The 26,452-nt window shown below is 29.1% G+C and overlaps 2 protein-coding genes, 2 long non-coding RNA genes and 2 pseudogenes across 13 annotated transcripts; 4 read left to right on the forward strand and 2 right to left on the reverse strand.

Moving 5' to 3' along the window:
• Positions 1–1,516: 1,516 nt before the first annotated feature.
• Positions 1,517–6,818, reverse strand: LOC149892478 (E3 ubiquitin-protein ligase RNF14-like). Of its 3 annotated transcripts, none has more exons than XM_090078610.1 (3): positions 5,797–6,818; positions 2,920–3,052; positions 1,517–2,700 (listed from the first exon to the last, which is right to left on the reverse strand). In XM_090078610.1, exons 1-3 carry the CDS (start codon positions 5,973–5,975, stop codon positions 1,648–1,650), a joined length of 1,365 nt encoding a protein of 454 aa, XP_089934736.1. In that variant the 5' UTR covers positions 5,976–6,818; the 3' UTR covers positions 1,517–1,647. The 3 variants fall into 3 exon arrangements, with proteins under 3 accessions (XP_089934736.1, XP_089934737.1, XP_089934738.1); XM_090078611.1 differs by lacking the exon at positions 5,797–6,818 and adding an exon at positions 5,241–5,461; XM_090078612.1 differs by lacking the exon at positions 2,920–3,052 and having other exon boundaries at positions 5,797–5,935.
• A 554-nt stretch (positions 6,819–7,372) lies between these two features.
• On the forward strand, positions 7,373–9,802 carry LOC149892479 (uncharacterized; annotated as a pseudogene). Its single transcript, XR_016450280.1, has 2 exons — positions 7,373–7,884; positions 8,029–9,802. The product of XR_016450280.1 is annotated as an uncharacterized LOC149892479 (transcript).
• A 2,478-nt stretch (positions 9,803–12,280) lies between these two features.
• Positions 12,281–15,804, reverse strand: LOC149892480 (uncharacterized). Of its 2 annotated transcripts, XR_016449802.1 has the most exons (4): positions 15,667–15,804; positions 14,610–14,737; positions 13,442–13,549; positions 12,281–13,201 (listed from the first exon to the last, which is right to left on the reverse strand). It is a non-coding gene; the product is annotated as an uncharacterized LOC149892480 (long non-coding RNA). The 2 variants fall into 2 exon arrangements; XR_016449803.1 differs by lacking the exon at positions 13,442–13,549.
• LOC149892481 (uncharacterized) lies at positions 13,951–26,447 on the forward strand. 4 transcript variants are annotated; one of them, XR_016449805.1, is made up of 6 exons: positions 13,951–14,032; positions 14,290–14,353; positions 14,432–14,761; positions 15,650–15,809; positions 25,470–26,005; positions 26,097–26,447. It is a non-coding gene; the product is annotated as an uncharacterized LOC149892481 (long non-coding RNA). The 4 variants fall into 4 exon arrangements; XR_016449804.1 differs by lacking the exons at positions 25,470–26,005; positions 26,097–26,447 and adding an exon at positions 24,389–24,600 and having other exon boundaries at positions 15,650–16,901; XR_016449806.1 differs by lacking the exons at positions 25,470–26,005; positions 26,097–26,447 and adding an exon at positions 16,340–16,456.
• On the forward strand, positions 18,363–21,083 carry LOC149892482 (uncharacterized; annotated as a pseudogene). The gene is made up of 2 exons (XR_016450062.1): positions 18,363–18,545; positions 19,050–21,083. The product of XR_016450062.1 is annotated as an uncharacterized LOC149892482 (transcript).
• Positions 21,483–23,711, forward strand: LOC145201975 (uncharacterized). 2 transcript variants are annotated; one of them, XM_090079612.1, is made up of 8 exons: positions 21,483–21,794; positions 21,927–22,135; positions 22,348–22,395; positions 22,486–22,575; positions 22,708–22,810; positions 22,884–23,047; positions 23,278–23,434; positions 23,573–23,711. In XM_090079612.1, exons 1-8 carry the CDS (start codon positions 21,608–21,610, stop codon positions 23,692–23,694), a joined length of 1,080 nt encoding a protein of 359 aa, XP_089935738.1. In that variant the 5' UTR covers positions 21,483–21,607; the 3' UTR covers positions 23,695–23,711. The 2 variants fall into 2 exon arrangements, with proteins under 2 accessions (XP_089935738.1, XP_089935739.1); XM_090079613.1 differs by lacking the exon at positions 23,573–23,711 and having other exon boundaries at positions 21,488–21,794; positions 22,884–23,051; positions 23,278–23,417.
• Positions 26,448–26,452: the final 5 nt, after the last annotated feature.

Here is a 26,452-nt window from a genome sequence, read left to right on the forward strand (position 1 = left end):
AATGAAATAACTTTTGAACTGAAACAGTATAAAAGATTAGAAGCTCTCCTTCCTTCAAACTGTAAAAAGAACACAAAATGGATGATCTTCCCAAATAAATACTCAAAGCTAAAAATCTTTAAAGAACCTTTAAAGTGTGTCAATCCATTTAAAACTTACGAAGATAGCTATGAGGTATGTCAAGAACTTATACGATCACAAGTTAAAATCAAATTTGTCAAAAAGTTTTTAACTGAAAAAGAGGTAAGAAACTTTAAGTGATCGCCTGATGATGTGTATATATACCAATCCGCAAGTTTTTCAAATATATATTTTCTTATATAAATTTTTTTACTAATTTTTTTTCAAAACAAGAGGGGGAGGGTAGGGGATAGGGATGGGGGTATTATTTTACATTTAACTTGATAATGCTTATTTCAGTAACCACCATTTTTCCATCTCTTAATTCTTCACGTCTTCGCCATTGAATAATTTCATCAGCTAGGCAGACTTTTTCTAATAATATTTAACAATCCATTTTTTTGACTTGTTTTGAGTGCCGCACGTCAGCTTTGTAGAGTACGTGATTATTTCGTTTCAGCTAACTTATATACATATTGCTTAAGCGGATTAAATCCAACTAACCAATACCGAAACTAATCCTATACCGGTTTTTACGTTATGTCATTTAACACATAACCTGTTTTTACGTTGTCACTTTAACTATCTTTTCATATATATTATCCCTACCCTTATCCCTACTTATCATCATGACTCTTTCATGACTTTTTGTTAGGGTCAATTAAAAATCTCACCAATACATAGAAAAGAGTAAACAGCTTAAGAGATAGTTTAGGTTTACTGCTAGTTTACTTTCATTACATTAGATGACTTTTAAAGATTTTGAACATATAAAAGTAACAAGGAAAATTTTAAATCATTTAGTAAAATTGAAAGATTTTAAACCACCAAAAATTTAGCATAAAATTGAAAGATTTTAAGCCCCCGGAAACTTTAAGAGTAAAGCTGTCATTCAAAAACTTTTAAACAAACTGCTTTTGTGTAAATTGTGATTGGTTCAATTACAGCTAAATTGTGATTGGTTCAATTACAGCTAGTTCATCATCTTTTCAATCAGTGTTGTATTTTTGCAATCTAATACAATTATTCAAAAGTGTATTTTAAAATATTTTAAAAAAAAACTTTTTGATAGACAAGAGTAAAAAAGGATATGTGTTAATTACAGGTATAATCAAAAAAAATTCGATTACATACAGGCATATATAAACATCAAAACACATGTGGTGCAAAACTACCAAATCTTTTGGTAAAAAAGAAATAATCATGATTTATTAAAAACAGTAATGCTTGACATACTAACATCACATATGTAATGAAATTTTGTTTGCTTTACTTTGCGCTATGTTTCTTATAAAACACTTTAAAAAACTCTTCGGACAAAATACTTTAAAAAAAGTATTTTTCAAAAAAACGTCACTTATTTATACTGTAAAAACGTAACAAATAACAAGGAAAGTTGAGAAATATGATTAACTCAACATATTAATTTTAGGCTATTCAAATTCATAAAAAGTATTTTTATAACTATAAATAATGTTAAACCAATTTTCTAACACCTATTCACAAAAGAGCATTTACACAGTTTATTTAGTCTAAATTATCATCACTATCATCATTTATATCAAAATCCTCAAACCTATCAACATCTAATCCTTCAAACAACCGATTAAAGCATCCATTCTTTAGTGTGTTAAAATGTTCATATGGATTTGCAGTTGTTAGCCCTTTTCCACAAAGCCAACAAAAGTTTTTTCCACATTTGTAACATTGCATTTTATTACACCCATCAATTTTTTCTATATTTGTGGCACAATGAGGACATCTCTTTGAATTATTTTCCAACCATATTTCTGAGAAATGTTCCTCAACAGCCTGCTTCAGCTGCTTTTTCCCATATCTTTTTTCCAAATTCTCTTTTTCTTCAGCAGAACCATTCAAGTATAATTGTCTTAATTTAATTAATTCTTTATCATTAACAGGGCAATTAGCAACACCATGATATGTTCGCTTGCATAGAACACAAAAAACAAAATGACACACTGGACATTGACCCATGTTTGATTCTTTTAAGACCACAGAATTGCAAGTTTTCCGAGGACAATATGTAATCTCATCCATACAGTCTAATGTTGACTGCAATAAAAAGCTATCATATTTTTCATACAAATCTGGTGAGACCAACATTTTTACCAAATTAGGGTCAGCTTGAGATTCACATTTTTCTTGAGGGCATGAAAGAGCTCTGACAGAGCCATCTCTTATTTGAACACTAAAATATTCGCTGATACATTCTCTGCAAAATACATGTTTACATTTAGAGAATATGCAACACTTGAAGCCAGGCTTTTCTGTATCGCAAATAACACATTCAAAATAGGCATTATCAAATGCATGCTGTACTTCTTTAGAATTATAATCTATTAGGTAAGTCACAAGATTGCTTAAACTATCAGTTTCCTGGAAAACACGATCATCTGATTTTAATCGAAGATCCAAATTAGAGACTGACAATATCAATTCATTTGACACATTAATGATCTTCCAAACATCATTTGTTAATACTTGCATCCATGTATATAAAACCTCTAAACCATCCTCTATTGTCCAGCATTTATCAAGCACTTCACAAATCTTTGACAACTAAAAAAGTATATATATATATATATATATATATATATATATATATATATATATATATATATATATATATATATATATGAACAAAAGCTTTAATTGTGAAAAAATTACGCAAGAGTATTATTACTTTATCCTATTTACACTACTTTAATAATAATTTTGTTGATTCTACTTCTTTATTACAACTATTAGTATGATTTTTTCATCTTGAACTCTACTAACCTGTAATATATTGAGCCATTTGCAAGATAGAGTGTAAAGAGGAGGTGAAGAAGTTGGATAGCTATCAGGCAGTTCAAAATTCAGTGCAATAGCAGGAAAATGTTCAATATCCAATTTAACTAATGATTCCTCTCTAAAAGATAAAAAATGATTCCTCTCTAAAAGATAAAAAAGATTCCTCTCTAAAAGATAAAAAATGATTCCTCTCTAAAAGATAAAAAAGATTCCTCTCTAAAAGATAAGATTCCTCTCTAAAAGATAAAAAATGATTCCTCTCTAAAAGATAAAAAAAAAACTAAAAAGCTTTCTGTTTAAAAAGATAAATAAAATTCTTTTAAAATAGTAAAGTTTCTTCAAAAAAGATAAATAAAATTCTGAAATGTGAACTTAATATATATTTTTCTTAGCTACTTACTTTTCTTATTGAGTTGGCTGAAAGTGAAAAAAAAGTAAAAAGTTTCTGTAGTTTTGGCAGTTTGATGTCAATTATGTAATCAATAGATAACATTGGGTTTTATTACTAATTATATACTGCTAATTAACAGACAGATCACAAATGCCATTCTTCAAAAATTTGCAGATTTGCTTTTAAAAAATTTATTGATTAAGCAATTTCCAGTAAATTACAATGCAAACATCCTACCATATGAAACCCTTAACCTTCTTTACTTTGGCTGTAACATGCTTTAGCATCATGACATACTATTTTTTTCGATCGATTGCATTTAAAAATATGGATGTGTAGCATCCAGACAATATGTGTTGTCATAGCTGGTAGTTAGATGCAACAGTCAAACATTTAACTTGCAGAATACATAACAACGTATAGACTTACCATTACTTATAGGCGGCTTTCAATGGTGTTTATAGTAATTTTAATTTTTTTTAATGGTGTTTATGGTAAGTCTCTAGGAATTTCCTCTAAAATACTATAAACATTTTGTCCAATTCAATATTTTTAATTGATTACACCAAAAAAAAAAAAAAAAAATTTGTTACATGAGATATTGAATCTGATTTTTAAGTAATTATGGGGTTGATTTTAAATCTGATCTTTTTATCAGCATGCTCTAGTTTTTTTGAAGTATTTATTTTATTGATTTTTCAAAAGATAGCTTGTTTTTTTAAATTTACTTCAGTACTAAAGTATAATAAGTACAATACTAAAGTAATACAAGGTAATCACATCATAATTTGTTTTAGATCAAATATATGATGATGGTATTTCCAAACAGTCATATGTGTATACATAACCCTAACTCATTCTGTTATCTCTGTGGGTACAATACCCATTTGCAAGGTTTCTTGTCTGGCTATAAACATTTAAAAATGCCTTAATGATTTAGTCAGATAGAACTGCATGACTTAGTGCATCTCAAATGTCATTAGCAGAAAAAAAAATTATTTTTTCACTAATTTATCTTGAACTTGGCTTTATGAAACAACTTGTTAAACACTGAGAACTGACCTGCTTGCTTTCAGTACAAAGTTTCAGCAGTTCACAGGTTTTTCATCAGAGAAAAAAAAAAAAAGCAGGAGCTTTGAGGCATTCTTGGTAACTTGACCATATTGTTGGTACTTTTTAAGTGTCTTTTTTTTGCCCCTCTTGTCCTTTAAGAGTAAATAGTTTTGGTCAGACCTTCCAAAACCCTTTACAAAATTATTGTTTCGTTATCAATTGATTTTTTATTGATTATATGCTCTACTGCTGCATGCATAGAAACCATATTCAGCTGACAACTTTTCTTAAAAGTCAATAAGGATAATCACTTTTAAGAACTTTTTTTCCATTTAAATCAAAACAATTAGGTGCATCAGCAAGTCATAAACGTTTTATACTAAACAATGTAGCTGAGAAATTTGCAGAAAAATATTGTTTTCATCTAAAAGCCATTTTGTCTGCCCTACAAGAAACTTTTTTTGCACTGTAGAAGTTTTTTTCTGGAACTAAAAGTAACACAACCTTTTGTCAACAAAAAATATGCATATAGTATTTATTTTCAAAAAGCATACTGGGGCCGCCCACCTCAAGTGGAACCACCCATTCGACATCACCGACTTGGATTTTGATGAAAAATGGCTCATATGTTGGGCATATGGACAGAAGAAAAACATTTAAATTTTTTTGAATTAGGTCAATTATTTCCTGAGATATGACCTTTTAAAGTTTTGAGCTTTTAATAATTTAATATTTACATTAAATTTTTAGAACCTACTTATACTTTAATATTAATCCCAAAGCTGTTTATGAGAATTCCAAAAAGATTTTTTTATGGGACATTCACAATAGAAAAAGCAATGTGTAAAAAAAAAATTACGACCTTTGAGTTTTGTCATCAACCAGAGTCAAAGGTCAAATGACCAAAGGACCAACTTTTTTTCTATTGAACTTATCACTTTTTTGTATAGACACAAAGTTGGTCATCTGTGCAAGAGCTTCTGTTTCCCACCAAAATCAACTTCCTAAGTATAATAGCAAAAAAGTTATGACATTTTAAATAACCAAGGTCAAGTGAAAAGGTCAAAACTTTGAAAGGTCATATCTCAGGGAATAATTGACCCAAGTCAAAAAAATTTACATGTTTTTCTTCTGTCTATATGCCCAACATGTGAGCCAATTTTCATCAAAATTGGAGTCAGTGATGTCGGATGGGTGGTTCCACTTGACGTGGAATGCCCCTACTGCAAAATATATAAACAAAGTTACAGGTTAACATTAAAATAACTCAATTGTTTAAAAAAAAAAACCATTCAAGATTACTTAAGAAATTAGCATGTTGAAAAATAAAAAAAAACAAAAAAACAAACAATTATGACACAGATTGTGATAGATAACATTTCACATTTACATTTAAAAACTAAAAAAATAAAACATACAACAGATTGCTTGAATCATCTGAAGTCGAGTATAAGACTTTAAGTCCAGCAGGAATTTCAACATATGCAGAGAGCTGTCCTCCAAAAGCCTCTGAAGAACGAACAAAATTTCTTTCTGAATAGATTGACTCTATTGCCATCAGTTCATTTTTTTTACGTTCGTTGTTATCTTCATTCATCTTTTCTTTTTATTCAAAAATTCTTAAAGCTTTCATCTACAAATAACAAATTAAAGAAAAAAAAAAAGACTTTCCATACTTGCGTATAAAAAGTTTATAGCAAATCAGTTTAAAATTTTCTTTGAACATAGTTTTCAGACATTTGCTTTCGATTGTTGCAACGGAAGCAGTTTTTTAACTGTTGAATAAATGAGCTTAAGCAAATGTGTCTGCATACAAAACAACTGTCAAACAAAAGGTAGCTACAAAGACAAAGATGTTTGTTGTGTGGTTTGTAATAAAATCCGTTTAATTTCTAGTTAAAATACATGTTTAAGATACGTGGTTTAAGGTTTTCAGTAATACCAGCAATGCTCAGATTTGGGATTTTTGTGCAAAAGAATTATAGCCTAAGGGTCACTATGATAGATTTAACCATGCAAATCAGGTGCATACCGATCCTAAACCAGAGAAGTAGACTATTGCGCAATTTATTCTATAATACTGATTATGCATATATATTTTGAAGCTGGGATTTTGTCGAGCGAAACTAAATCAAATAGAAGATTTCGTAATTGAACCCGTCATTTCGAAAAGGGCACAAGTCACATTTTTTTTGAATTTCACTTTTTTGAGCCATTTTATTTATTGAAGTGTTTTACATATTTCAGGCGCTACTGCACTTTCGCACCCCCCTTTTTTTTATTGCAGATTATGATAGAAAATTTTATGCTGATTCAGAAAAATATAAAAACATGGACCTGAAAATCAACGGAAAGTGCTCTAATTCGAAGTTAAAGTTGTAAAAAATCCCACTAAAAACCCTTATATTCGCCATTTTGAGAATAATAAGTTAATGATCTTTTAGCTTATAGAAGCAATACATTAATAGCATGGTTTTTACGTTACAAAAGTCGTTAAAGTATGTTTTTCCGAAGTGTCTTGGTATGCGCTCTTACCTAGCCATAAGCTACTCAGAGCGCAATATTGTACACGCATGCGCAATTATTTTATTATAACTACGATTTATATTTCACAATAAAGCTGGTTGGGATAGGCGGTTAGGGTTAGGATTAGGGTTAGGGTTAGGGTTAGGGTTAGGGTTAGGGATAGGGTTAGGGATAGGGATAGGGATAGGGATAGGGATAGGGATAGGGATAAGGATAGGGATAGGGATAGGGATGGGGATAGGGATAGGGCAGTATAATAATAATTATTCATCAATTTGTCTACATTCTCATATTCTACGTTTAACCTATATTTGAAATCTTCCATTAATTTCATTTCGTTATAACACTTTCGCTAAAATACTTTAAAATAATAATGTTAAGGCTAATTGAAACCAGGTCTGCTTATTGCGCAATGTAACGGTAACTAATTTTCGTTAAAACTGAAAGCGTTTTAAAAAAGATTTTTAAAAAATGGCGAATATTAGGGATCTTTAGTGAGATTTTTTACAACTTTGACTTCGAATTAGAGCACTTTCCGTTGATTTTCAACTCTATGTTTTTATATTTTTCTGAATCAGCATGAAATTTTCTATCATAATCTGCAATAAAAAAAGGGGGGTGCGAAAGTGCAGTAGCGCCCATATTTCATTTGAAAAAAGAGCATTGCCATATACCACAAGTCAACTTTTAAGGCAAATGAAAATTAGAGTCTGTTTGAAAATGGCACCAGTCCTGGACTTATGCCGCTTTCACGTGAAACAAAGCGCAACTATCAAATGTAACATCACTTTATCAGTTACAAAAATGGAGAATCGCGAGCTTGCCGAAAATGCTTATAAATCTAGAAAAAGAGTGTCTGGTATAACAAACAGTGAAAAATATAAACATACTAAAATAAAAAAAGCTAAAATTGCTGGAGAAGCTCATAAAAACCACAAAGGGAATGATGTGCCACCAAGAGATATAGGAGCTTCTTGCAGGTTAGTTTTTCTATCTTGTTATTTTGTTTATTGGCTCATGATTTTTTACCACCAATAATTAGCAGTTAATGTTTACCTTAAGGTAATAGTATAGTTCTTATATTATTACCTCAAGATAATGTTTATTGTTTTCTTTGTTTATAGATGCAATTCAAAATGTATGGAGCTTATATCTGAAGATGCTATGAAAAGTACTATACAGTTTGTTAACAAATTTGATAGCAAAAACGCCCTAGACACATATTTGCAGTCATTAATTGAAAAAAAGGATATACAGAGAAAACGTCCTAGATCTGAAGAACCTCAGAAAAAAGAATTTACCTTTATTTATCACAGTAAGATAAATGGTGTTAGAAAAAAAGTGTGCAAGAAAGCTTTTTGCAGTATGCATGGAATTTCAATGAAACAAGTTAGACGTTTATGTGTTTTCTTAAAAAGAAATGAGCAGCCCATAGATCACAGAGGTAAATCTGAGGGATCACGAGCAACGCATTGCCTGGTGATACATTAATTAAAATACAAGAGCATATTGAGTCATTTCCTGTTAAACATATGCACTACTATAATAAAGATGCATCATCTTATTATTTAGATGAAAAACTCAATGTGAAAATTATGCACACATTATATGAACAAAAATATCCAGATTATCCTGTTAAATATAAATTTTACTTAAAATACTTCCAGGAAAATTTTAGCTTATCATTTGGTAGAAAGCAAATTGATGTCTGTGGACTGTGTGAAGAGTTAAAGATTAAACTAAAAAATCCACACATTAATGAAAATGCAAAAAGAGTCTATCAAGCAGATATTGAGATCCATAAAAGACAAGCAAATAAGTTTTACAAAAAAATACAGGAAGTAGAAACTAAGTGCAAGAATGATCCGAATGTGTATGGGATTGCATTTGATTTTATGCAAAATTTGCCACTTCCACATATCCCTGTCCACATATCCCTTTGCATATATGATCTTAAAACAGGAAAATCAGTATTTTATTCTTATTGTGAAGGAGTTGCTAACAAAGGTCCCAATGAAGTATGTACTTTTGTACTGGATTATATTAAAAAATATATTGGCAATGATGCCAAAGAACTGCACCTATTTTCAGATGGTTGTGCTGGCCAAAATCGGAATCATGCCATGGTCCGGGTTCTTTTATCACTGGTAGCTGAACTAGGTAGCAATATAAATGAGATCCAATATTACATACCCAAACGAGGTCACTCATTCCTGCCAAATGATAGAATGTTTGGGACAGCGAAAAGACATATTCGAAAAAATGACAGGATTTACACACCAACTGAGTATGAAAATCTTATAGCTGGGGCTAACGGAAACTTTGAAATAAGAAGGCCTAAAACTGAAGATATTATTGACATAAAAAAATGGTGGCCGAACCATTATAAGAAACTAGTGCTATCTGTGGATTCCTATGGCAAAGGAATACCCAAGGACAAAAAAGTAACTTTTGGTATTTCTAAAGTGTCACATTTTACCTTCTCTAAAACCACACCTGGTCTAGTGACAACACGTGAATCCATAGATTGCTTAGTCAGTCATGATTTCGAGCTCTTACAAAGGATGGGTACCAAGCCATCCTTACCATCAAGTAATACTCCTGCATATGCTGGGAAAGTGCCAATCAATGAAAAAAAAATATCAGATTTGAAAAAAATAGAAAAATATATTCCATATTCAATAGTAGAGTATCAAAACTTCTATACAGAAGTTTTTGCATGGCCAACAACTTTAACAAACAATGAATATCAAGAAATAAAAAATGATTAACTAAAGATTTTTCTGAAAATCTTTGGATTTGTATGTAAAAAAAAGAATTCATTTTGAAAAAGGCATTAGTCCAGAAGTTTAAGTTAAGAAAATCTGTATGATTTATATATTTTTTTTAATAAATAAAGTTCACAAAAATTCTATATGTTTTTAATTTATCTACTCCTATATTTAGTTTTATAAGCACCGTAGACTTTTTTGATAAGAAACATATTTTTGTTGATCCTGAAAAGTTTTAATTAACGGACTTGTGTCCTTTTCGAAATGACGAGTTCAATTAGCGGCAATTATGTATCACGTGGTGAATGTTTTTCTCGGGAGGGCAAAAATGTAAACAAAGCAATTATAAACATATGTAAATATAATAACAAACAAGTTAATAATCAAACATATTTTCAAACATAAATACAGGTAAAACGTATGTGAAAAGAAATTAAGTAAAGGATATTTTATTTTTACACTTTAAAGTCAATAAAATAGAAAAAGATATGAACAGATGATAAAGTTAAATAGTACTTATTAACGTTTTTGCAATAAATTTATTTATTTCATATTAATCTCAAAGCCTCAAGGTTTTAAAAAAAGGAATTAAACATAATGAATGATAAAAAGGAATTAATGTAATGACTGGTTTCATGTAAATCATGTAACACATGTAAAGACATGATTGAAGATTAAAACTTAACACAGAGTAGACATTGAGCACATGTAACAAATCGAGTCTAGATCTGCTAATTATTTATAGTATTTCTTTTTTTTTAAATTTGACAAGAACAGTGAAACCAAGCGCAAAATATTTTACATTGAATACTGCTACATTCATTAAATTCATTAGCACTGATTTCTAGCTCTTCAAGTATTAGTTTATCAAACTTCTACAGAATGTTATAGGTTTTAATAGTAACAATGATGGAGAAACATGTTTTGAAAAAATATATAAACTTGTTTTCACCTTTTCCCAGAGCTCTTGATCAAATTTCACTACTTCAACAGATAAGTCCTAAGTGTCCAAACAATAAAATATTTTGACTTGAAATTTGTGACATCCATTTGGGAATTAACCTGTGTGTAATATTTATGAGGCTTATTTAACGCTATTTGATCATTTTTCTTTGTAAAAAGATCACATTCATTAACTCCTTCTCTAACTTTTTTTTTTTTAAATTTTAAAAGGGCATTTAACTTTCAAACACATCCTTCCATGGCATTTGCTTACTATAAACCTGTCTGGGGAACAAGCAATATAAGATCTTTCATAAAAAAATAAAGAGACCACTTTTTTCAATTTTCAAATCAATGTGTTACATGCTCTGCATAAATTTTTTTAAATAGGATCCTGCTTATGATCAATTCTCTATTTGGTAGAAGCAGTAATAAATTTTTTTTTTATGAGGGTATAAAATATCAGCAACAAGATTTGTTTTAGACTTCTTAGAAGTGGTGTTTTTAGAATTTTTTAGGGTGTTAACTTTGGTATATATACTGTGATGTCTGGATGCAGTTATCCTCTTTCTCATTTGAAACCAGGAATTGCTTTTGGCTTAATCTCTTGTATTATATTTTACAATAATAATTGATTCCTGGGTCAAAACCATCTTTTCTAAAAATATCTTGCTCAAAATTGTTTCATCAGTATTCAGATGGTCAGAAAGTATTTTAAAAGATAACTCCTCAAGATCAGGATTTTACTTTCAACATTTTCACCAAATTTTTTAATTTTTGATTTAAATATTACAACAGAAGGCTTGGATATATGAATGTTGCCTAAAAAAGTTTCAAATGAGTGTTCATTGAAGTCACGATGGCTTTATTATTAATTAATTCTAGGATCAAATCCTTGCAATGCTTTCATTCGTGTGTTTTCCTTATTATTATTACTTTACCAATTAGATCTAATTTCCTTATTATTATTACTTTACCAATTAGATCTAAAGCTTTTAGTTTGTACGCATATGATTGCTTATGGTTTTTCTCCTGTTCTCCTACTGTTTCTATAATTTCTATATTTCATTCCATTGCAATAAATGCTCTAGCAACAAGCTCGACTTTACGTCCAATTGTACTTAGGCCAAGAACAGTTAAAAAACTAAAAAGCTGTTTGACAGATACATTCAAAAAATCTTCGTAATTCTTAAGTAGCATGTTAAAAACTACTTTCAATGATGTATTTCCAAATAAACTATTTTATTTAAAACAAATGATAAAAAATAAGTTAAGCGTTCTCACTATTTTGTTTACAATTTTGTCCTCCCGAGAAAAACATTACACCACATAATTCATAACTGCCGCTTAATTACGAAAAGGTCTATTAAGGTCTATTAAAAGGTCTATCTAAGCTCGACTAAGTCAATTTTAAAGAAACTGAAGTGGGAATATTGTTAAAGATTACGATAAAATCATGCAATTGGGGTCAACGTTACAAAACTTACGCCTTCTTGACGCGATTCGTGGAACGTACATTATAATACTGGGAAAATACATTTGCGACTCTAAATCTACGAAATATCTTCGTAATTATGAAAGAAAATCACAAACTCTTAATTTTTATCTTTTTTATTTTTTAATAATATATAATATACAGAGTACGACGCCAAAATCCGGTCAAAATTCAATTTGGAATTCCTGCATTCTATACCATATGTTGAAGTCGTGGTTTTTTTTCCAAATAGCTTCTACGTATGTAATCATAACCTCAAAACAGTCGCCATATTGAAACAAAGAGTGAAGTATAACCGAAGAGCCGTGGTTATAGACAGTGTTCCCGCTGGACGTACGGCGACAGAAACCATTCTGTTCTTCAGATACCTGAAATAGACTTTTTACGGTGTGATCGCGAAGTAAAATGAGTCAGCGGTGTTCAACGAGGGTTTCGCAACATCAACGAGGAAAATTCACTCTAAGAAGCGCATCGCCAGGGCGCTTGACTCACTCAACGGGCTCAGGACCTGATTTTTGAGGATCCCGGGCACACGGTCGTTTACATAAAGCGAAACAGCGCTATGTTATTATGCGCATGCTCCAGAAACAGAAATCGAAAGCGATGTAAACATGAAAAAAATTTATGATTTATCAATAGTGGCAATCCAAACGTTTTCTCAAATAATTCTACAAATAGAAATCTTCTTAAAAAATGTAAATTGGGATAGTTCCTATAATAAGCAAAGTATACATATGCCTTAAAAAGACCTTGAAATTTAATTGCGCGCGAATGTTATGAACTGAAAAAGCAGCTGTCAATAAAGGAAAAACTGAGAATTTTAAAGTCAAAATAAAATAAAATCTGATCGTAGAATTTCCAGATTTTTTTTTTAATACTGAAGTTAAGTCTGTATACAACATAACAAAGCAATTTTTACTAAGCATTCAATTTTTTTACTTTACGTTGATGGCTTACAAGTGATGACAATATTGCACTGCTTTTGGCTGGTTCTAAACTATGTACAAGTGCCACAACTCAAGGAGCTAGCGTTGTTTATAAATTTGTATTCTCTAAATAGATGTTGAAACCTGGTCTGGAGATGAAAATCTGAAAAAGAAGAGAATGGAAAGTTTGAAATAAATCTAGCACCTTAGGATTATGTAAAAGATCTATCAGCACATATTCTCACACATCTTGATCCACTAGAAAGGTTTAAAGTTACCTAAGCAAAAATTAAAATCTTTAGAAAAAAAATTAGTTTAGCAAATGTAGCATATGTCAATTTGAAAATGACATATGCTATACTCTTAAAATAAAGCAAGTTTTAACACTGCTAGTGTAGCTTACAGCATTAAAATAAGATTTATGTAATATGCACATCTTTGAAAGTTGCCAAATTATTTATATTTTTGTTATTATGCAGCTTTAATAGTCTTTTACATCATAAGTTCATTCCTAAAAAAAGATATTCAAGTTAAAATTATGGGAGGTTATGTTGGAGGAAGTTTTAAGTTGAGCTACCAGATTATAAATACTTTAAATCTAAATAGTTAAAAAAAAGTACTACCATTTTCAACATTTTTTAAGGCAAAGGGCTACAGAGTCAACATCAAAGCAGCCACGACATGATATCAAGAACAAATATACAAATATATATATATATATATACATATATATATATATATATATATATGTATATATATATATATATATGTATATATATATATATATATATATACATATATATATATATATGTATATATATATATATATATATATATATATATATATATATATATATATATATATATATATATATATATATATATATATATATATGTATATATATATTTGTATGTATGTATATTTATACACGCAAACATGGCATGATATCAAGAACAAATAGAAGACCTGCAAAGAATGAAATTAGAGAAACAAGTAATATATATATATATATATATATATATATATATATATATATATATATATATATATATATATATATATATATATATGTATATGTGTGTATGTATGTACGTACGTATGTATGTATGTATGTATGTATGTATGTATGTATGTATGTATGTATGTATGTATGTATGTATGTATGTATGCATGTATGTATGTATGTATGTATTTATGTAATAGCCTTACTGATTTCAAAAAATACATATATGAAGTTTTTATATATCTAGGGATATCAATATTTTAGTGATTATGACTTTCTTTGTGCACTTTATGGTATTTCAGAAGCTTCAGGTGAGTTATTATACAATGTCACTAAAAGTTAATTTAATTTTTTGAAATTATAACTCATACACATACATTTATATCTAGGTTTCTTTACCAACTCTGCACATTGTTATTTGGATTTATCTTAAATATTTCAACATGTTTGTAGAAGAAGCCCATGAAAGTGCATATTTTAGTGGTGTCAAAAGGAGTAAAGAATAATAGCAGCATCTGTTTTGAAAAATATCATGAATTTATATCAAAGCAAAAACAACTGTCAGACCTTCAAAGTTCTATTTTTAATCTTGATCAACAAATGCAGCTGGTGAATGTTGCTATAGAAATGGCTAATTAAATAATCCTGATAATATGGAAAATATTAGGTCAATTTACTTCCCTCAACTTGATTTTCTAAAGAAAAGGAAAAAGGAAATGGTAAGCATTTTTTAAAATGTGGCATTGACAACATGATAATGTTAAGTTCTGTTTTTTATAGAATTATTTTTCTGCTTTAAAGTGGTACTAGGCTATAAAAACTAAAACTGTTAATCCTTTGATTTTCAGTGTAATATTTGACTAAATACTTGTACAATGAAAAAACTTTTAGCGTAAATAAATAAAAAACTATTAATGTGCCCATAAACATGTAGAGTCAGCAATTAATATGCAATTTTAACTGCATTTTTAAACAATAATTTCTTCTTAATTAGTTATAGTTTGAGTCTAAATTTCTGCAAAAAGGTTGACATGTTGATAAAGGGAGTTGATCGGAATCACCAACATAGCATATGTAGATGCAAAACGGTGGCATTTTCAATAATGGTTTTTAATTTTATGGTAAAATCTGTGCTGTATATATCATTATCTTAAGAACAGCAAACTGTAAAAACCTTATTTTGGTCAAATCCCTCGAAAGTAACCTGATAACCAGTGTGCAAATATTTTAGGTATAATCTCCAAGTAGTTAAAAAGATATCCTTGTTCAAAGTTGAAAAACTCAGAAAACAAGAAAACAAAATAAAATCTCTCTGAAACATTCAAGACACATGTGAGTTATCATTACAAAAACATTTTCTTATGACTGACAATTTAGGTCATTTTTTTTACTAAGAAACATATAAACGATATACATTTTTGAAATCTACAATAATTATATTATTCAAATTTATAAAGTAAAAAAATTTAAAAATTTTTATATTTTATAGGCTAGTACCACCTTAACCATTTTACATGTTATATCTGAATTATTTCTGACCGTTGTTTCCTCATGGAAACTACTATTTAACAAATCTTAATTTAAAAGCAATTATAATACTTCTCTAGACAAAACAATGTAATACTCTGGAGCTTGAATCTACACTGAAGAAAAGTGAGAACCATGCACACAACAGATTGAAGCTATATTGCAAAAACTGAAAGTTCAGTGACAAGCATACCATGGAAAAAGAGATTTATTGGAAATCATGTGCATAAAATGCTTCAGGTTCCATTTCTTTTATAAATGAATTTATTCCAAATCTGAAACATTATAGTTAATAACAATAATAACAAGTAATATAAAATCATGCAATATATCTTTTAAAGAGACATTTTTCTTTTTAAGAAAAAATCTATGCTAAAGTTATGTAATTTTATTCCAAAGCTTGTTTATGATGAAGGATTCTCTGGGACAAGTCTGCACAAGAAAGCAGTCGAAATCATTACAAAACATAAACTACATTTTCATAAATTTTCTGCATGCTATAGCATATTCTACTCAAAAAATACAATGACAACAGAAATATTAAATGAACTTAATAAGTTTTATTTGATTTTTTTCTTTTTCTTTCTGTTTGTAATAAGTTTCTCAAAGCGCTTTGGAATTTTATTGTGTTTATTGTTATTGAGGTTGAAGTGTATACTGAAGCTGCAACAATGCCTAGCAAGATAATTTTGATGATTTATGATGATTTAACTTATAAAGCTGGGATTAAAAGTACAACATGATTCATGTTGCTATCATTTTTTCTTTAGGAAAATATTGTTGAACTGATGCATTTTTATCGCACAACTTAGCCTAAGGCTTTAGTGCCTCCGAAGTTACACATGCTGGAAGATAACGCTATTCCATTTTTGAAAAAATGGGGCGCTGGCTTTGGATATTTTGGCGAAAAAGGTGGAGAATCAATTTATCTTGAGTTCAACAATTTAAACCGTATTTATCAATCTATCCCTTACCCAAAAAAGCGGTTAAAAAGCATCCTAAAATTTCATCAGAAAACTAATCCTAAAAGTAGAGTCTTAATTCCAGAATCACGAAAAAGAAAGAGAAAAAACGAAAATTGTCACAGTTAAAAACACTTTTGGCAACAGCATTTTACATTTCTTAATAATATATAGTTCCTTTTTTCTTTTATTTGTCTCTACTAAAGGCAAATAAAATGTAGTTATAATGGTCAATAAGGTAATGCAGAAAAGAGCCTTTTTTTTCTATTAAAAAATTGAATGCTAAGAACAGCTATAAGAAATAAATAGAAGGTCTTCTCAAACTTTTTCAAGAAATTTGGTTAGATTTCCACGATTAAAAACCTAGAACGTACCCGACAAGAAAGGTATATGTGGGCCACATGTGGCCATAGTGCTTATAAGTGGATTTAAAGCGTGAAACTATATTCTAGATGTTTATCGATATATAAACTGATGATGAGTGTGGCCCACGTGTGAAACACATAATGCGGTCCACATAATTATCCCACTTAATGCGGTATACTCTTTAAATAAACACATGCTAAAATAGATGTGGTTATGATATGGGCCATTCATTATCTTGCCACATCATACCACGCTTTAAACTTTAAAATAAATTACTTCATTCCATTGTGAAAAGCGCAATATTATTTTATTACGTCAGACGCTTATCAATTTAATATATATTTTTTTTTGTTAACATGTTTAAGTGGTTTTGTAATGCAAATTTGTGTTTTTTTAGTTTATACGGTATCAACAACTTAAATAAATGTATATATATATATATATATATATATATATATATATATATATATATATATATATATATATATATATATATATATATATATATCAGAGCCGTCCTTAGAAAACGCGAGGCCTTGAGAATAACATTTTTGCGAGGCCTTCTTGAAAGTCGTTATTTAAGGCGCTCTTACTGTCTAAAAAGGTAGTGTGTAGATGCAAAACACAAAATTGTTATTTTCTTGTAGGTTTATAAAGGAACTGAGTGTTTTATAAAATAATCTATAATAATAACAATAAAGTTTATTCTTCAATTTATTATAGGCAGGGCCGCCAAGAGCCGACACGCCGCCTGGGACAGCAACTCTGATTGGCCCCCTTATTTAACGAATTATGGCTTCTGTCGGTTAAAACTGAAATTTGGCTTCTAAAAAAAAAAAAAAAAAAAAAGATCTTGTCGGTAAATTTCGCTTTTTCCAGCTTCTAAAATTGGCTTCTAAAAAAAAAAAAAAAAAAAAAGATCTTGTCGGTAAATTTCGCTTTTTCCATTCCCCCCCCCCCCCCCACGTCTTTGTCGTTCGGTACGGCCGTGCTTAGGAGACCTTGCTAAGCGCGAGGCCTGGAGCGGCTGCCTCAGGACGGTTCTAATATATATATATATATATATATATATATATATATATATATATATATATATATATATATATATATATATATATATATATATATATATATATTTATTTATGTTCAGGTGGTTTTGTAATGCAAATTTGATTTGTTAAATAGATTTTCAACACTCTAATTTGCATTACAAAACCGCTAAAATTTATATTGGGTATATTAATAATATATTATTGTTAAAAGGGTATTATATTATTGTTAAGGGGGTAAAAGGGTATTATATTATTGTTAAAGGGTAATATATTATTGTTATTGGGTATATTAATAATATATTATTGTTAAAAGTTATATTGGGTATATATACCCAATATAACTTTTAGCGGTATTTTAATGACAATTTTCGTGGCTTGTTATCCAATATAAATTATTAAAAATATCCTAGTTTATTTCAAGAAATAAAAAAATCAGCCTTATGCACATTGCATAAAAGAAGTGAGGAAAATATTACTAAGTAAAATAATTTTTCCAAATATCTCAGTTTAATTTCTAGAAAAAAAAAATCATCTTACACAATCGCATAAAAGAAGCGGGAATAGTAATAAAAGAATTAAATAAAATGGCTAACAATGTAAGCGTACTTTGTATCTATTGATATTATTTCTACATATATATATATATATATATATATATATATATATATATATATATATATATATATATATATATACATATATATATATATATATATATATGTATATATATATATATTATATATAGATACTTTTTATATAAATATATATTTAAATTATTATTTATATTTAATAGGTATCAACTATTAATTTAATATATAAATATAGACTTTTAAACATATATATATTTATATATATATATATATATAAACATATATATATATATATTTATTATATATATATATATATATATATATATATATATATATATATATATATATATATATATATATATACATTGCATATATATACATTGTATATATACATTTATATGTATATTATGTATATATATATACTCATATTTATTTACATTTTTTTAGTATAAAATACATTTAAAATACAATTTATTTTTAATTACTTCTGTATCATATTATTTCTTAAAGGATAAAAAATGGAGTGGGCTGTCAAAGGAGAAAAAAAGGCTTGTCATTAATGAAGAAGTTGATACTTTTTACAAAAAAGCTCAGGAAGATGCTGCAATTCATGAGGTTGTTGTTAGTTACGATCAAGAAGAGCCCAAGAGTTCTTCGTTAGAAGCAAGTAGCAATAATAGCATTAACCTTGGTAGTTATCGTTCTTTTGAAAGTATCATAGATACAAGCTCAGAAGAAATTAAAAATAAGTCACTTTTAGAGGAAATTCGTGTTTGGGCAATTCAATACAATGTTGAAAATAAATCATTGGATGATTTGTTAAAAATTCTTATAACAAAACATCCGGAGTTACCTAAATCATGTAAAACACTTTTAAAATGTTCTTCGACCCATTTGAATATCTCAAAGATGGGTAGTGGAGAATTTGTTCACTTTGGCCTAGAAACTGAACTTATTAGGTATATAGAATCTGGTTTGCAAAGCTTTAGGATAAGTTCAGATCGATATAATTTACTTTGTGCTGTAGCTACTCATTTTCATTATACACTTATCACGTTAACATTTAATATCGATGGGATGCCTTTATTCAAATCCTGCTCTAAATCATTTTGGCCTATTTTAGCAAAAGTTAATGAAAGTACTTGCCTTGAGCCTTTCATTGTATCTCTTTATTTTGGCACAAATAAACCGAATGACCTGAATAAATATTTTTCAGGGATTGTAGAAAACTTGAACAATTTAAAATACCCAATTGTAGTTTCAGGACAGAGGTATCTTATTAGAGCTTTTTGTATTGTAAGTGATGCTCCGGCAAGAGCATTTATAAAGGGTATAAAGTATTTTAATGGTTACAATGGGTGTGAGTATTGCAGACAAACTGGTAGCTATATTAATGGAAAGGTTGTTTTTGATAATCATGATGCTCCTGCTCGAACTGATCAACAGTTTTTGAATTTTCAAGAAAAAGATCACCAAAAGGAAATGACGGCAATTGGTAGTATTGTACCTCCTGTTACTTGTGTGCCAGCTGAGTACATGCATCTGTTATGTGAAGGTGTGTTCAGAAAACTTTTGTTTTTATGGGTTTCTTCAACATGTGTGTACAAAGGTTCATTTCGCATACCACCATCTAATTGAGTTGCTTTATCAAATAAGATCGTTGAAAATGGGAAACACATGCCTAAAGAATTTAAACACAGAAAAGTGAGACCATTGGTTGAGATGGACCGATGGAAAGCAACTGAATTTAGAACTTTTTTTATTTATTTGGCACCATTAGTCATGAGATCTTTTCTGCATCCCAGTGTTTATGCTCATACTATGCTTCTCCATTTTTCAGCATTCAATATGCTTGGATCAGATTTTTTAACAATTATGGATAACATTTCCTGGTGTTTGAAGAAATTTGTTACTACGTTTGCAGATCATTATGGTAAAGGTAATTTAGTGTATAACATTCATTGTCTTTTACATTTAGATGAGTTTGTAAAAAACCTTGGTCCACTTGACTTTTGGTCATCATTTCCTTTTGAGAATAAATTAAGGCATATTAAAAAGACCATTAATTCCAACACCAATTGCCTCAAACAGTGCATCAATAATGTAATTAGAAGTTCAATTTTCAAAACATTATCGCCATCTTGCAATAACTTATTTTACTTATCTACACATTCACCAGACAATATATATCTCACCTCTTCTGGAATAGTATGTGTTACTTTGTTTGTTACCGATGTTGTGTGTAATGGAAATGTAATGACTTTATATGAAGACGTGTATTCCCATCCATATCCTTCTTCATTTATGCATATAGGTTTGTATAAACACTCAAATAGTAATGTATGCAATGTTTCAATAATTAACAAATGTGTGTGTATTCCTTGTGAGAATAGTATATTTTACATTATTCCATTTGCTTCTAATAAATTGTTTAGTTATTGATCAAAATACCAGAATTATTTATATAAACTATTAGTTTTTGAACAGCATCAAATTTTGAACTGTTTAACAATTGAAGACATTTGTATTTTTAGCACTTATAGTCTTCAATTTAAATCTTGAAAAATGACTTTTATCTAGTTTTTAAATTTTGTATTTAATTTTAAAAAACAGTTTGTTACATAATTAGTTGTATAACCAATTTATATCAGTTGCGTAAAAGATGTTTAATTTTTTAATGAGTTTTTTAGTGTTATTTTTTTATAGGCATTCTTATGAATTTTATATCTATGTAATAAAGATATTTTTTATGAAATAATTATATATAGAAAAGTATGAGTTGTTTTACCTATTTTTTATTTACTTGATATTGTTAATTTATATTGCTATAGTCCTAGCAAGTATTGGGAATTTATATAGTTATTTTACTACTATTACTTATGCAAAATTTTTTTAATTGAATTATGGTAATTCTATTGTAAACATAGTGTCATCAGGGTGGCAAATACCCTGTAAATATTGTGCCAGCCCAAAACGATATTTACTGAAATTATCTTTCCTAATTCCTAGAGTTTTTTATAATATGCACAAATAGTTTATATTATTTATATTTTTTACAGTGTAAAGATATGTTTTATATTGTTCATTTCCTTAACGACAATACTGTGGAGTATGTTCCAAAGGAATGGCTTAATGGAAACAGCGAGTGTATGTGGCCAAAATGTAGCATGACTTCATTAAAAGGAATGCGCCGGAAGAGACAGATTCCCAATAAAGATTGGGAAAGATACAAAATACGAATTTTATCTACTGCAGGTAAAAACACACATATGTGTGTTTGTGTGTGTGTGTGTGCGTTTAAGTTATACCTGGTTTATTAATATTACTTTAATGCACAATCAACTCACATTTTTGTTACTTTGTACTACTTTGACTACTTTGTTACAGACTGTGAGGAAAGAGCATTAGAAAAGTTAAAAATATCTGAAGAAACAAGTGATCTTGCTTCAGAATATGAAGGTAATTCATGTCGTAGGAAGACAACATCAAAACGATTATCCCCTTCATTATTTGCTTCTCAAATTCATGGCAATATGTCTAGTGAAGATGATTCTGATTTCAACATGCCTACATCTCTTCAGCAGGCTGTCATTTCTGTAAGCTTATAAAGTGACTTTATTAAAAACAAGTTTTTTTCATTAACTTGCTTACGTTAATGAAAAAAATGTTAAATAATTATTTTAAATGTGGAAACGAAAATATTTATTTAAACATGGCTTACTCTTGTTGATTACAATCAACAAATTTTTATTTTCTTAAATTAGATAAAGTTTTACTAGATTTTAATAATTAGCATAAAATATTTTAGACATCAACACCAGGTAGCCAACCATTACTGCCAATACCACATCATGCTGTAAGTATTAAACATGTTGCTTGATAGCAATACTATAAGTTAAAATTTGTTAATGTTATTATTAGACATTTAATTTTGATATATGATTAGAATGTTTTTCGAGAGATGCAACACCAAGGAAAATCTAGTCAAAGCTTTGTGTCATTACTAAATGATCCTGATGAAATAAATTTACCTTCAGTAAGATTTTTGTAAATTTTATTTTAGTAATTATAAGTTTGCTGTTAAGTAGAATAATTATAATTGAAGATCATTAAATTTAAATATGCATAAATGTAATTAAAGTAGAATTTTTTTTTAAAATTATATGAGGAGTTCTTGCCAATGCCATACACCAAAAATTCCACTGACACCCTTACACCAATCACACAGTCAATTGAATACCGATTGTCCTCCATTGAAAATTTACTTAAAGGTGAAAAATCTTTTAAAGTACATATATTAATTTGTCTATCTTTTAAATACTTATAACAGTTCGATTTGATTAGATTTAGTAAAATCTGTAACGTCTGCGACAAAAGAGATTAAACATTTGATAGAGTGTATGCCAATTGGTCATACTGAAGAAAGTTTATTTACGAAATCAAGCAGCATAGAAGAGTTAGATGCTGTTTTGTTGCAATGCCAGGATGAAGAAATGGCCTCACTTTTTGCAAGTTGTACTTAAATATTATTGAAAAACTTTTTAATAAAAACTCCGGTTGCATCCATTGAAAAATTAAAAATTCGAATATTTAACCTTTTTTTAGATAATACAATTTTTTATATAATTTGAATTCATATATAAATTTTATTTTTTAGTAATCACTTATATATATTTATGTATGTGTTTATACACCTTTGTGTACTTTTAAATTGTTTACTTTCTTTTTCTGAATGTAGATTAACTGGCTAGCAACAGCAGGTGGAAAGTATATATCTGATACGGTACGAAACATTTTGAATGTTTTCATGACTGATGAGTTACAGATGAGTTGTTGTCGTACTGGGAAACGCTCAAACAAATATTCAATTGAGGCTTTTGTAAAGTTTATTGCAAGTAAGCAAAGTAGCTATTCCGTTAGAGTTAACCGTTTGTCAAGTACAAGTACTTATTGATAAAGTTGACATTAACCCTTAATAAATTAATTACTTTTTTGTATAATCGAAATAATAAATAATAATAAACTGATTTTAGTTGCTGTTCGAAGGCATTGCAAAAATGCTACAGACAAAGATGTCAATGAAGCCATCACCGCTTCACTGCATAACTCAGCAGATCGTGGTGGTAGACGTATGCATCGAGAGAAGAGTGAATAAATAAATTTAATGAAAAGTTATTGTAAATAAATAAAATGTTTGTAAATAAATTTATAACAAAAAGCAAGAAGCATATTATTTTTCATATATATATATATATATATATATATATATATATATATATATATATATATATATATATATATATATATATATATATATATATATATATATATATATATATATATATATATATATATATATATATCAGATTTCATGTCAAAAGTTAGTGTACTTTCGTTCTGAAAGTGGTTTTGAGCGATATAAGTACTATTGCCACACGTGAGCCACTCCAACGCCATCCCATAATGAGTAGTGGTAAATGTATGGCTAATATATACTTCCCACACGTGGGCCAGATGAACCTTTGCGCACAGATGAAGTGTGGCTTTCGTTCTTATTTAGTGTGGTTTTAGTGCTATAAGCATTAAACCCACATATGGCCCGCACTAAAGCCATCCATTAAGAAGTGTGGTAATGATATGGCTAGCAAATGCTTCCCACGCGTGGGCCATTTGAACTTTTGCGCACAAATTAAGAGTGGCATTTGTTCTTATTTAGTGTGGTTTTATTGCTATAAACATTAAAGCCACATATGGGACGCATCAGCGCCATGCCATAAAGGAGAGTGGGAAATATATGGCTAACATGCAATTGCCATATATGGCCCACGTTAAATTTTCTTGTCGGGTAGGTTCCAAAAATGTAAACAAATCATGTGTAGTTAACCAACCATCTTTCAACAAAAAAACCTATTTATATTGGAAAATATGCAATTACTTGGTTTCCAGAGAAAAATTATTTTCGTTGCTAAGGTCCGTAACCAAAGATAATTTACGAAGCAACTGCCCACGGTCGTTAGGAAGCGCTGTTATTGTGCGCATGCGCAAATTTAAAGGAAAAAAATCAACGCTTTCAAAATGGTTTAAAAAAAGAGCATGAACCATTTTTTAATGAAGAAAATATAAAAAAAGTAGTACCACCGTTTTAGATAAAAACGGTGAAACTTAGAGAAGCTACATGCGATTTTATTTATCATTAAGTGCACATTCGGCTATCGAATAATTATAATAGTTATAATAATTATAATAATTATAACAATTATAATAATTATAATAAGTAAAAATAAGTCTAAAAGGGAAGATTTTTCCCACCAAGTGTTCAGTCTTTCATTTTTACACCAATCTAAAAGAAAAAATGCTAGAAAATTATTTAATAAAATGCTCTAAAATAAGCAATGCCTTAAAATATCATCAAGCTAAAATGTTAGCATGATTTTTGAAACGTTTTGAAAAAATGTCCTGAATTAATCAATTTTCAAGAAATACAAACTTTAACCATCAAAGTGGTTCAAGCTTGTATTTCTTGAAAAATTGATTCAAAGCAACTCAGAGAGAGAGCAGTTCAAAGATCAAAGTTTATATCATAATCTATATTAAACATATAACCAACATGAGAATGTATATTTTACATAAATTTACCAGTACTCTTTTTTCCAAGAGCAAGATATGAATAATAAGGCTATCGGCCTGATATATGAACTCACTCGATACACCTAATTTATAACCACATTAAGGATACGCTAACAAGTAAATATAAATATTTTAGCAGCCAGTATACTTAACTATTTTTCAATCTCTAACTGTCATGTAAATGATATCTAAGAGTTATAAACTGTTATTGTGTTTTAAGCTACTAACTTGAACCTATTTGTTGAGTGGTATGCATAGCTTAGCACTGTACATTTGATGCTTTGATTTAAACACGTTTTTCAGAGCCCAAATCAGCCGAATTACCAGAATGGCAGCGTGCAACATACAACGATACTCTTTATTAAACTGGTGCAACACTACTTTCTTTCTACTACACCACACTTCACGCAGCGCAAATCTTTTTATTGCACATTAAACGTATAAATCTCTATCAGCTTATAGTCTTGAATACCATCAAAACATAAAGAACTAAATTGTTATCTGTAAAGTTCTGAATTTGAGGTGCATTGACCAGTCTATTAACGCTCCGTTCGGTATCACTAGAATTTCTAGGAGCTAATAGAAATCTGACAAGAAGTTTCGGAAACGTACACAAAAAGAGAACCAAAACGTTAGTGGCTTCATATCATCGTCGACTTCTCTATCGGTATGCTTATACGCTGCAGCTTCATTTATGAGAAGGGGTCATCATAGTCCAATACGTCATTAAAGAATGCGTTAAATGTCAGAATTTTAGTTTGCTGTGGCATGAAAAGTTGAGGCGCTTGAAGAAATCACAGTCTAGGCATGAAACTTATAAAAAAAATCATGAAAAACAGGTACTAAGTTGTATTTTGATGCTGTGTTTTTTATTACAGATTGTCGTGATTTTTTTTTAGTTTTTTTTTTTTCATACTGGTTTTAACCCAGCACAAAAGAAACACTTATGGACAGAAAGCGCATCACATTTATTTACTGAAAAGTACACCTGGATAGATGAACTGGTCATTTGGCAAACTAACTAATATGATGTACACGCTCTTTGAAAACCACCATGGAGACCGAAGCTTTAACTACTTTACTTAAACTACAAGTGAAAGTTACTTATCAAGCATGGATTAAAATGAAAGCATTTTAGGAACCATTTCAAGATTTTAACATTAAAATAGATTGATTGCCGTTAAAGAAATCAATAAACAGTTTAATTCAGTTAATCGAGATGTTTAGGGATGGAAAGATCTCGCTCTTAACATCTGGAACATTTTCACAATCTGAAAACTAGTAAA

Source organism: Hydra viridissima, unplaced genomic scaffold, assembly GCF_058129835.1.
Source record: "Hydra viridissima isolate aposymbiotic clone 2 unplaced genomic scaffold, HvirCarnegie_v1 scaffold_2, whole genome shotgun sequence".
Classification (NCBI taxonomy): Eukaryota; Metazoa; Cnidaria; class Hydrozoa; order Anthoathecata; family Hydridae; genus Hydra; species Hydra viridissima.